We start from the raw sequence: 13039 nt of genomic DNA on the forward strand, positions 1-13039 counted from the left end.
CTCTCTTGTGTAATCCTCTCTTCTGCTTCTTCCTAATGTTGTAATTACTTTTCAAATTATTCTTTTTTGGGGTTGTTTTTTCAAATCTTAAATTTTTCACTCTCTTTCCCCCCTTTCCTTTCTTTTCCCCACATAGAAATATTTGGTCATTGAAGATGGCTTCTTCTTTGTCTCGACCTTCTTGTTCTACAGGCATTTCTTGTTGTTTCTCATAGTTCAGGATCTCCATTTCTAAAAATTGAAATACGAAGCCAAAAGAACCTCTTCCTTCTTTTTTTTTAATAAAAATTTTATTGGTTTTTAAAAACAAACATAAACAAACAAAACATAAAAACATCAAACTGTCTTCCATGGGTGTACATACAGTGTGCCGGTTGGTTTACAAATTGTTTTGTGCATCCATTTCGTAGTCTTCAGTTACAATTACATTACATATAATCTAATATTGTCAATCAAAAACTAAATACCTTTGTATCATTATTAATCATTTGACTGTACTTTTATTTATTCATATTTTACAAGATAACCATAATTTATTTAATTTATTGTATAACAGTTCATAGTATCATCCCAAATCTATCCTAAAATCATTTTGTAGTTATAATAAAAAAGAAATACATCTTTATATATTTATTATTTTCTAGAAATCTACATATTTCATTACTGTACTTTATTATCTAACCATTGATAGAAAAGATCCCAAATTTTATAAAATTGTTTATCCTCTTGTTCTCTAATTTCAAATGTCAATCTACTCATTTCAGCACATTCCAATATTTTCTTAATGATTTCTTCCTGTGGTGGTATCTTCTCATTTTTCCAGTTTTCAGCAAATACAATCCTAGCCGCTGTTAATACATTTACAGTCAGGTATTTCAAGTCTTTACTATATATTTCAGGTAAAATTCCCAATAAAAATATCTCTGGTTTCAAGTCTATATGTTTTTTCGTCATTTTCTCCAACCACATGTGGATTTTAGTCCAGTATTTTTTGGCATCCGCACAAGTCCACCACATATGGTAAAATGAGCCAGGTTTCCAACATTTTTCAGATTTATTCTTGAATATTCTTGCTATTCTTATACAAATTTTCTTTATATGCTGTTGACATTGTCATTTTATAATTTTGAGACCACAATTTTTGCCATTTCTCTAAATCAATCCCATATCCAAAATTCTTCCCCGAAGCAATCATAGTTTCTATAACTTGTTCTTCTTCTAGTTTAATTTCTAATAAATATCCATACAATTTTTTAATCACCTTTTCATCAGTACCTGTCAAAATCTTATCTAAATCAGTCAATTAATCATAGAAACCTTCTGTTTTAGAATCTTTATCATACCTTGAATGTATTTGCGCATATGAAAACCAATTCATCTTCATACCTTGTTCCTCTAGTTTTTGCATAGATTTAAGTTCACCCTTTTCATTCAGTATTTCACCATATCTAACTGTTTGTTCCTTTTTGTATATTATAGGATATGAAAATGCTTCAATAGTCGATAACCCGACTGGAATTTTCAAATAACATTGTCTTTTAACCTTCTCCCAGTTTAACCACAGAGATTCGCGTATATAATGTCTTCTAAAATACCCCTGTGTTTTAGTTCCTTTGTACCATGAAAAAGCATGCCACCCCAACAACAAATCATGTCCTTCTAATGTCAACAATCTAGAATTTCTTAGTGTTATCCATTCCTTAACCCACATCAAATTTGTAGCTTGATAGAGAACCTCTTCCTTCTTGTGCATCTTCTTTCTTTGTTTTATGTTCCAGTCTCAATTCTTCCAAGAGAGATACCATTTTAAAAACTTTTAAACAACCACCCGATTAATTTTAGTCCTTTAGATCCGATAGCCAAAAATCCAAGTATCACCAAGTAATCCAAATAATCCAAAGCTGTTTCTTCTAGCTTTCTCGTCCTGGGATTCTCTTATCTTGTTACAAAGTTTCAGTTAAAATGTATCTTTTAGGAATCTTGTTAAAGTTTCACTGTTAATTCCTTTCACTTCCAGGTGGTCTCCTCCATTTTTCCAGATCCCACCCTTTTGGTTTTTTCCTTCTTTTAAAAGTTTTTGAGAATCCAGAAATCTTTATTATCCCTTTGACATTTTATTTTCAGCTTAAATACCTGTTAATGTCAAAGTGGATTTTTGCCGGTTTCTTCCTTAAATCTCTTAGTTGTCAATATAGGGAAGAAAAGAAAACAACCCAAATCCTTTCCCTTCCCTTTCTCATTCGCCGCTTCAAAGTCTTATTTGGGAACAATGTTATTCTTTATAATTCAAATTCCAGGGTACCTTATATTGTTGCTTTTTCAGTTCGACCTGGTCTTCCTCCTGCACATTCTTTTCCAGTTCTTTTTTCGAGTTCTTTTTTGAGGTGGCCATTTCTGACCACTGCCGCAACCGCCTTTGGGAAAGGGAGTAATGGCCAACTGGGGAGGAGAGGTGCGACTCTCCTCAACCCTGCTGGCAGTCTCCCCCCTCTTCACACCTCTACGGGGTGGCTTAGCCCCGAAACCAGCCGGCTCAGGGTGCTCCAGCAGCAAGCACAGATTGAAACTGCGCACGATCGCAGATTTTGGTCTGTTGCCGAAGAAGCTCAAACTGGAAGCCCAATGATGAAATAGAAAATTGTAAATGTTTTGAATACCATACCATACCTTTCTATTAATCTAATTTCATTATATATGTATTCTATGGGGAATAACACATCCACCAAATTATTTCCTGCATGCTAGTTTTTCTGCTTATGCTGGAAACTTTGCACCACTAAAAATACAAGGACCACTGAATCCATTAATATGCAATTAGTTATCTCACTCAATCGTTTCAGATGGTTGTTTATGCAGTGATGAACAGGTGGTCCTTGACTTACAACCATTTGTTTAGTGACCATTCAGAGTTACAACGGCATTGAAAAAAGTGACTTGCAACTATCTTTCACACAGCTATTGAAACATCTGTGATCATGTCATCAAAACTAGGTAGCTTGACAACTGCCAACTATTTATGATGGTTGCAGTAACCTGGAGTCATGAGAACACCTTTTGTGATCTTCTGATAAGTAAAGCCAATAGGGAAGCCAGGTTCATTTAACAGTCATGTTACTAACTTAATAACTGTGGCATGAAAGGGCATAAAGTGGGGCAAAAACTAACGACTGTCTTGTTTAGCAGTGGAAACTTTGGGCTCAATGATGGTGTTAAGTTGAAATTAAATAAGTTAAATTCACCAGGAAGAATACAGTCTTTTGGAGGTGGTAAGGTGTATTTGTAGTGATAAATCTATTTTTTTTTCTGTATTCATCCCATATTGTTAGCATGCCACCTAATAATCCCGTATAGCTATATTTTGTTTTATTAGCATCAGATCAAACATACAAATCATGGTCAGCTTGTATCACTTTAAAATGGTTGTTTCATTGAAATTTGAGGGCGTGTTGCTATATAAATTTGTCTCTTGTAAGGTTTTAGGAGTTTTAATGGCAACTATACAAATACATGAATTTCTGAATGAACATTATTAATTTAAGGCTGTTACCATATTTCAGAGACCACTGCACCACAGAGATTTACTTTGTGAACCCAAAAAATCCAGAAGCTGCAAAGATGGAGGAAGGTGGACACACTGCCTGAAGCGAATTCTTGTATGATCACATGAAAAGCCTAATTCATAGGTAAGTTCACAGACCGTCTGTCCTTCTGAATAAATGGGGTTTAATTGGAACAGGATTATCCTTGCCACTTTTTATCATAAGCGAAACAAAATCAAATGATCAATTAAGCAAACCTAGGATTGTTTGTTCTAACTGCTAGGGACTATTTTAGGCAAAGGTAATTATTTCCACAGTCCTTTTAACAGTGCTTGTTTGAAGTAGAAACACTCAGAAATAAGCCTGAAATTTGGGCATTGCAAAATACAAGATTATTATAGAGCATGTATGTTGCACACAAAAGTTCCCACATTCAATTCATGTCATTTTTGATAGAAATATCAGGAATCAAATATAGAAGTTAATTAGAAATACATTTGTGCCTGTATATAGGTTAGCTTGCTTTTATTAAACATAAAATACAGATGATGGGACTTGGACTAATACACCACCTGACATTTGTCTACAGTTTCTTCTCATTCCAGATGTCTTCTCAATCCATATGTTTTCTCTATTCTGACAAAGTTCTGAAGACAGGTTAGAGCCTTGAGTTATCTGCAAAATATTATACATTTAAGTCTTTGGTTCAGCATTGAAGTATTGTCTCTCCCTGGCCTTATCTATCAAAGAGGCAATTCAATGTACCCTGGACATTTTTGCTTAGGGAACCAACTGCCATATCACGTGAAATCTCTTTTGTAATTGAGCACCCACAAACACACTGATCTTGCTTCATAATTTGATGTAAGAGCCTTGAAGAACCGTCATTTGTGTGTAATTTGCAGAGCTAAAGATACAAAAGTCTCTCCCAATTTGCGGGAGATTAAGATTAGCAAACAAAGCCATGGAGTATTTGCAGAGGACAACTGGCACTTATAATCTTTTTCCAGGGCTGCCCCTTGGTTTGAATTCCCTCTCCCTTGGTGGCTGGCACCCGTTGCTGCCTTTCATATCTGACCTTGGTTTCGCTTGTTCCATGAAGGTTAGATCAACCTCGGTTTCTCATTGTGGAGAATAATTCAATTTTTTGTATAGATGGTGGAACTGAAAAAAAAAGAGAGCAGAGAACAAAGGATCACCATTGGCACAAAGTCAGGCTTATTGTTGGAATCAACTTCCTTAGTGAAGATTGCTTTCTCTGTCATGAACACACACACACAATTTTTTGTTGTTCAGCCACTAAGTCATGTCTGACTCTTTGTAACCCCCATGGATCATAGCATGCCAGGTCCTTTCGTCCTCTGTTTCCCAGAGTTTTCCCCAAATTCATATTCATCTAACCATCTCATTCTCTGCTGTCCCTTTCTTCTTTTGCCTTCAATCTTTCCCAAAATCGGGTTCTTTTCCAATGAGTCCTCACTTCTCATGAGGTGGCCAAAGTATCTGAGCTTCAGCTTCAGTATCTGTCCTTCCAAAGAACAGTCAGAGTTGATTTCCTTCAGGATTGACTGATAATAGCAATAGCACTTAGGCTTATATATTGCTTTATAGCCCTCTCTCAGCGGTTTACAGAGTCAGCATATTGCCCCCAACAATCTGGGTCCTCATTTTACCGACCTCAGAAGGCTGAGTCAATCTTGAGCCGGTAGGACTTGTACTGCCAAATTGCTGGCAATCAGCAGTTAGCAGAAGTAGCCTGCATCACCACGGTTCAATGCTAAATTAAATAACCCTGATTTTTAGAGCTTTATAGGCTAATGGAAGCACCATCACTTGGGCTTCAGAAAGTACTTTCAGTATTGGAATTGTGTGGTCCTATCTGAATATCCCATTTACCAATGGAAAAGTTGCAGGCTGTACCAGTTGGAATTTCTCTGTCCTAAAAAGAACATTCCTGTAATCTATGTGACAACAAGCTAGCTGTGAGATTATTAGGGCCAGGTTAGGTGAATGATCCTTTAGCACAGGGACCTCCAAACTTGGCAACTTTTAAGACTTGTGCATGGCTGGCTGAGGAATTCTGGAAGTCCACAGGTCTTAAAGTTGCCAAGCTTGGAGACCTTTGCTTTAGCAGGAATGACACTTCATTCACATCAGGCTACCTTCCTTATTCTCAAACTGAAGAATATCTATCCAGAGTACCCGTATGTTTCACGAGTAAGTACCCAATTAAGAACGTCCAATTTACAGACAAATTAGGGGGAGGAAGTAGTATTATGTCACTGCCTTGAATTATTTACAAAGTAATAAACACAGTAATTATTTATTTAAAGCAATTATTTAGAAAGTAATAAACATAGGATAAATAAACTTGGTACTTACAAATGGACTGGCTATTACTAAAAACGATGAATAGCGTTCTCCTTCCTAAAGATGATAAACCATTGAAGCTTTGCGGTGTTTTCATGAACTGTTGAAGCTGTTCATTTTTAATATACAGCTTGTCAGTTCAAGGAAGGAGAACACTGTCCATCATTTTTAGTAACAGTCCATTCATAAATACTACTTAACGTACAAATTCAAAAAAGATTTAGGGATGGAACTTGTTCTTAAAACAGAGACGGTCTGTACTGAGATTCAGTTTCATTTTATTAGCCCTCATTTACTTCAGGCAATTGTCAGGCACCTGGATAGCTCTTCCTGTTTGAGGGGAAAGTATGTGGAGGAAGTTGATTACCATCTGCATGCGGATGATGTCACACTTCAAGTATCTTGATGACTACCCCTTGTGGGTTGTTGGAGAGGAGCAAATTAGAACTAATGATCTCACAGACCAACCACTGTGAGGAAGCAGTAACTTTCCACTACCATTATAACTTAAAAATTCCAGCTCTAGCTCCCCACTCATAGAGCCATTCCACTGATACTTCGTGATCAGTAATGTCAAAAGATCCACATGAATCTGTATGGTAGCTCTGGATCTTTACTCACAGCAACCAAACTGTTTGGTTGCTCCATTCAGTTGTGAAACCAAACTATAAAAGGCATCATTTGGGTCATTACATCAATGTATGTTTGTTCAGGAACCTATGGCTGTGGTGCACCCATAAACACAACGGTTTCTACTAAATTGTGGTACGTAAGAGAATAAGATGAGGTTGATTTTATATTCGAATTGTTTTAAATGTTACTGTAATTGCACAATGATGGCGATATCGGTGATAATGGAAGTCTCATTTTCATCAGAAAAATTTAAGGATTAGGAATAGTCTACCTGACTCTGTGGTTTCTTCCCCAAACCTCAAAACCTTTAACCTTAGACTGTCTATTATTGACCTCACCCCTTTCCTAAGAGGTCTGTAGGGGGCGTGCATAAGCGCACCAACGTGCCTACCTTCCCTGTCCTATTCTTTTTTTTAAATTTTTCTTACATGTACCCATTTCATGTATTCATAACTATGTATATACTTATACCTATTATCTTGTAAGCGATTGACAAATCAAATAAATAAAATAAATGAAAATAAATAAAAGGGGGTTCCCAGGAACTGAGCTGGAGGTGGTCGGTGATATTTCAGAATAGGTGGGGATGTTTTAAGAATTTAACTTAGAATAAGCAGAAGTGAAAAGAAGTGGGGAAAGTTTTGGCTAGGATCATAAAGGAGAACAAGAAAGGAGTGAGAAGTAACTATGTAAATCTCATTGTCAGATTGGTTGTCAACCTTCAAAATGACTTCAGCTGAAGCCATGCTTACTTCTGTTTCTTTTCTTTCCAAGGGGGAGGGGAGGGAGAGCACGAGGGGGAACTCAGGAATGTGGTGCCTCAGCCGGCTAGCCATAACACCTCCCAGCCGGCATGTGAACAAGGTCGTTTCCACGGACAGTTGTCCAAATTGAGTGGAAACGTACATCTGGACTGATTGGCCCATGTGACCTGAGAGACAAAGGAGGGTGGGGAGATCTTATTCTTTTAACTATCCCTGAGGGTGGGAATAATTTAGAGCTAGATTCACCTTTCTAAATGCCTATATGATGTACTCAATAAATGATCTCTTGAACCTGAATAAAGTGCCAGAGTCCTGACTTCCCTGAGTTCATTACTCGGAATGATGACATTGGTGAGTGTGATTTCCCTTAATGAGATTTACATAGCTACTGCCTTTTTTTTGGGGGATTCTCCTTTATATTATAAAAGGCTTAAGGGGAAATAGAGTTGGATAATTTATTTTTGTTAATGTTTTTAGTTCTTATAACTAAAAGAAATAACTGAAGTGTTTCTAACAGTTATCAATCTGCAGAAAATGTTTAATGAATATCTTTGTTCAACCTGGTAAATCTAGTTTTTTTCCTCAAGATAAATCTGCCCCCTCTCCGCCAACAAATGGAGAATTTGCTCATATTTTCTTTTTCCATCCCTGACTATTTCATGAGAGCTAGCCTTTCTTTCCCAGCCACAAACAGCCATTTTGTTTGTTTAGGGAGAGAGAAAAAAGAAAGTTTCAAATTTACCAGGACATTTTGTAAAGCATCTAAATTATATGTGCTTATGTCAATTTGAATGATTCTAGAAACCACCATTAGGACAAGAAGAATGAACACTTTGAGGCAGTTTGAATCTCCCTGATCAAAATGGAGACGTGTCCAAAAAAGAGGGTTGAAAAGCATGTTGTTCTGGGGAATGTTTGACTCTAAAGAAATATTTTTTTCACTTGGTGGCAATGAATACTTGTTAAGTTTCTGAACATAAGACCAAAAACTGTTCCAGATTTATCTCCTCTTCTGTTACTTTCCCTTCATATTCAGGCAAAAGTTACCCGCTACTATTTCTTCTTCTTCTCCTCCTCCTCCTCCTCCTCCTCCTCCTCCTCCCCTGCTCTTCCCCCTCTCCCTCCCTCCCCCACAACTCACATCAGAATTCAGAAATGCATTGCTCCGCAGAATTTACTTTGATATTTCAATTAAAATTGGGCATGGACCCTGTCCTCAAGGTTATCAGCCAAAAGTCTAGACTCACAAAAGAAGGGAAGGGAGATCAGCTTGATATTGTCAAAACAAACTGATAAGTTCTTCACAGAACATTCTTATCCCCAATGACGCCAGGCTGAATTTTTAAAGACATTCCTCTTCAGAGGTAGTTGCTGAGGCAATTATTTGGTGCCTTTTAGTCCTTTCTCCAGAACTATATCAGTGGTACTTTTCCCATGGAACACAAAGTTTTACTTTTGGATCCCTTTGTGGCCAATAACCAGGTTGGTTTTATGTTTGCTGTAGTAATTTACTGGGAAGATAGAGGCCCAATTTTCATTCTTCATCCTGCAAGCTGCATTCAAACTGAACTGAGGAAATTATCCTTAAACTTCTGACCTGGTTGAACCTACATTTTGAATTAAATTTCAGTTCCTGGTTTGGTGGCACCTTTAGTATGTCCAGGCAAGAAAAAGGAACACACAAAATGCAAACACATAGACAGAGACATTAGACAGAGATATAGATTAGATAATGATAGATATAGATATAAACCAGTGTTTCTCAAATTTGTGAACTTTAAACTGTGTGGACTTCAACTCCCAAAATTCCCCAGCTGGCTTGGAATTCTGGGAGGTGAAGTCCATGCATCTTAAAAGTTGCCAAGGTTGAAAAACACTAATACAAAAGAATACATCTGGCAATTCTTTGAATTTGAGGAATGTTTCTGTTTTTCCAAACTAGTGTTTTAGAGCCAGGATTGTGCCTTCTGAATTAATCCTGACATTTCAATAAATTGTTTTAGGTGGATTGTCCATTCATGCAACCTTTTTGTCACTGTTCTTTTTCTAGATTTCTTCTTGAAGAACATCCTCCAGCATGTGTACATAACTAAATCATATTACATGTGCAGTTCATTAAGTCAAATAAAGTTTTTCCCCTCATTTAAAGTTCTGCTAATGAACAGTGCGCACCGTGACCCAAAATACATTTGATACGTTATCTGGCTGAAGACAGATAAGTTAATTGAAATACATGCTAAACATATAATCAAAGACTTCTTGTATTGTGCTATTACACACACATAAACACACACACACACACACATACACACACACACACAGAGGTTTTATTTTTTATTTTTTTTAGATATACTTAGGACATGCTGTAGTTGCATGAAAGAGTGAGGGCAAAAAGCTGTTTTCATATACTAAGTACCTGACGTGCTAGCATACATTTCCTAGTAAATAAGGGATATATTGTCAATGTGCAAAGATTCCATACACTTAGAAGAGTGTAGTTAAGCTTTTTATAGTACTATACTTGAAAAGAGTTCTAGATCAGGGAAGAGGGAAATCTGCTGTGTACATTTAATCAAGCAGAGACTACTATTTAGGGGTGTGAATTTGACAGGAACATAAGTTCTAAATCACATTGGTGTGTTTGGATTGCATACTTTATCCCTTGATGGAGAAATCCAAAGCAGACCTAGAAGTAGCTGGAGACTCTGAGGGTGAATCCCGTCAAGATCTTTTGTCTGAGAAACCAGATGCCCGCCCTACCTGGGGGTCAAAGGCTCAGTATATCCTCGCCCAGGTTGGCTTTTCTGTTGGACTCGGCAACGTCTGGCGTTTCCCCTACCTGTGCCATCAAAATGGTGGAGGTGAGTTGACTTGGGCAGTTCTGCCAAATTTTGGACTTGGATTCTACTGCAAGATTCTCCTTATTTCTAAGAAATTATGACTTCTCAGAAATAACTGAAGTAGCAGCTTATAAAGCACTGTTCTAATTTTATCCATATGTAATATCTAAAACTTAGATATTCGGTCCCCTAAAAAGAATGATTTTCTGAATTAAAATACAAATTTGAGAAATAGCAAATAGACCACTTTAGCAGTTTGGCCAAAAGCAGGCAGACAACTGAAGCGGTGCATTTGTTACAGAATACATTTCTGTCATTTGGATACTCTTTTTTTGGTGTGAGTATTGGACACCCTGAATTTTCACAATTTTAGTTATCTAGTTACTCAGGACAAACTTACAAGATCACCACACACTCAGTTTCTAAACAGCATTGTGTGAACTTGATGCTTTTGCCAATGAAGAAAATTATCTCCCTTTCTAAAACATTTGGGAACAGTATTTTTAAACAATCTTATTTTAACTGTAACAACAAATCATACATGTGATCCATTTCATCAGATTTAAAATGGTTCAACATTTTAAGGCAGCGGTCCCCAACCTTTCCAGCTTGGTGGTCTGGCGACGGGGAGAGGCTGTTCTGTGTGAGTGGTAGGTGCATCATGTGTACACAGACCGCTACTCACACAAATGAAGCTTTGCATACAAGGGCCATTTGCACAACCTGGTTCTGAACAGGCTGTGGCCCGATAGTGGCCCAGGGTTGGGGACCCATGCTTTATACATGGGTATAAATGTCTGATTAAATAATCTTGCCAGGTGCTTCGGGGGAAAAAGGTAGCACAGAAAGAGAACAGAGGCATAAATGCAAGAGATATTCAGAATGTGATCCATAAAGGGGCAGAAGGCGTATTTAAAAAAGAAGATCCATTCTTTAGCGAGCAAGGGCAGTATTTGGGGTTTGCTTACCCTGCTTACAGCCAGATTGGTGTAGTGATTAAGGCACTAAACTACAAACCAGGAGATTCTGAATTCTAATCCAACCTTAGGCATAAAACCAGATGGGTGACTTGGGCCATTCGCTCACTGTCAGCCCTAGGAAGAAACCAATGGTAAATCACTTCTAAAATCTTGCCAAATATACTGCATGGACTCGTCCAAGCAGAAGTCAAAAACTGACCTAAAGGGATGTATAAACAAAAAAGCTGTACTAGTTTACTGGTGCATCATTTTTCCTCTTAGATTAACCTGATTCAGGAGACTGTAGTTTGTGGAATAATTGCCAGAATGACTGGAATCTGTGAAATGTTTCCTCTTGCTGGACAGGTTCTTTTCTGCTTTTATACCTGCTGCTCCTCCTTATCATTGGAATCCCTCTCTTCTTCCTGGAATTGGCCGCTGGGCAGATTATCCGGCAGGGCAGCATTGGCGTCTGGAAACACATCAGCCCTCGCCTAATAGGCATCGGCTTTGCAAGCTGTGTGGTGAGTGCCATATCACCATTCTTCTAAGCCCGACACTTATTTATATGTCTTGGAAAAAAGAAAAAGTCCTTCGGAATAAACCAACCGGTGTGAAAAATATTAATTGGTTTATCTTTCTAGTAATCAAAAGGATTTGTTTTTATTTTTTTAATCTATTTATTTATTTATTTGCTTATCTTGCCACCAGGCAACTCCTGGCAGCTTACAGCCTATATATCTTCCCTATTATTCCCTATGTTAGCTATTTCTTTGTTAGCTTCTGGGACGAAGCTTTGCACCATCCAAAGCAGAACAAGTAGATTCTGTAATAGCTTTATACTATATAGCATCAACCTTGTTAATCTCAAGACTTTTTTTCCCATTATGTATTCTAAATCAAGGGTCCCCAGGCTGTGGGCTGTAGCCCACTAATGGGCTGTGAGGGGTTTGCAACTGGGCCATGGAAATGGCCAGCACGGGTGCTCATCTTCACTTGCATGAGCAGTGAGTGAGCGAATGCGTGTGTGCTCCATCTGCGTGAACTGCGCATGCACACAAATATAGCTGCACGCACGCTTGTTGGCCGCTTGTGCATACCATTCTCTTCCCACCCACCCCCGCCAGTTTGCAAAGCTGGAAACATTGAGGAACCCTGTTCTAAATGGTCTGTGATTGTGTATGTGTATGTATGTGTACTCTGTGTGTGTGTATGCTTTTGAGAGTGGGCATCAGAATTTCATTTTTTTCATGTAGGCCAGTGTGTTCTTAGAAAAAAGGGACAATAAAGGTTATCTTATCTATTGGGTGGAAATGTTTACCCTCTACTACCTACAAGCATACTCCTATGGTCTAAAAAAGAGAGTACAAGTAATTTTTGACTTACAACCGGTTGCTTTGCAACAGTTCAAAATTATAGTGGCCACCTAACCTAGTTCTGTAGTTCCACTAGCAAGGAAAGCTCTTTGTGGTCAATTGAACACATTTTGGGTGCTCAGCAGTAAGCCTGCATTTGCAGCCATTTGCAATGTCCCATGATCAAAATTTGCAAAGGTTTTTTTGGCTGAAATCTGACATTTATTTCCAGTTTTTAGCAAAAGCAACCCATAGCAAACAGCAGGTTTGTTTAGCAACCACTGCATCTTCAAATGTTTTCAGATTGTGATTGCTTGTGATGTGACAGAAGGAAAAAACACATGACTGGAGAACTATCTTATTAAAAATATTTAATTTGAATTAATGAAATCATAGATAAAATCAAACCTAATTTAGTTTTGTTTTGGCCTGCTTCCTCAACCTGGAGAAGTTTTAGAATGACTAATCCATCAAAAAAAAAAAATGCATAACTCTACTTTGGAAAATAGGAATATTTCAGAAGAAGATTAGCATGTTCTAAACACATTCCTTTTCATACATTTTTGACATAATCTGTAG

General features: G+C 37.6%; 1 protein-coding gene across 2 annotated transcripts in view; it reads left to right on the forward strand.

The window, feature by feature from the left end:
- Positions 1–13039, forward strand: part of SLC6A16 (solute carrier family 6 member 16) — a 38642-nt gene that overhangs the window by 10692 nt on the left and 14911 nt on the right. For both annotated transcript variants that reach the window (XM_026711692.2, XM_087917021.1), the window contains 3 exons: positions 3558–3683; positions 9357–10167; positions 11472–11629. In XM_026711692.2, coding sequence (XP_026567477.1) covers positions 9972–10167; positions 11472–11629 — 354 coding nt within the window. In that variant the 5' untranslated portion in view covers positions 3558–3683; positions 9357–9971. The remainder of the gene's footprint in view (positions 1–3557; positions 3684–9356; positions 10168–11471; positions 11630–13039) is intronic.

This window comes from Pseudonaja textilis, chromosome Z, assembly GCF_049901715.1.
Source record: "Pseudonaja textilis isolate UNSWEBS1 chromosome Z, rPseTex1.2, whole genome shotgun sequence".
In the NCBI taxonomy this organism is placed as follows: Eukaryota; Metazoa; Chordata; class Lepidosauria; order Squamata; family Elapidae; genus Pseudonaja; species Pseudonaja textilis.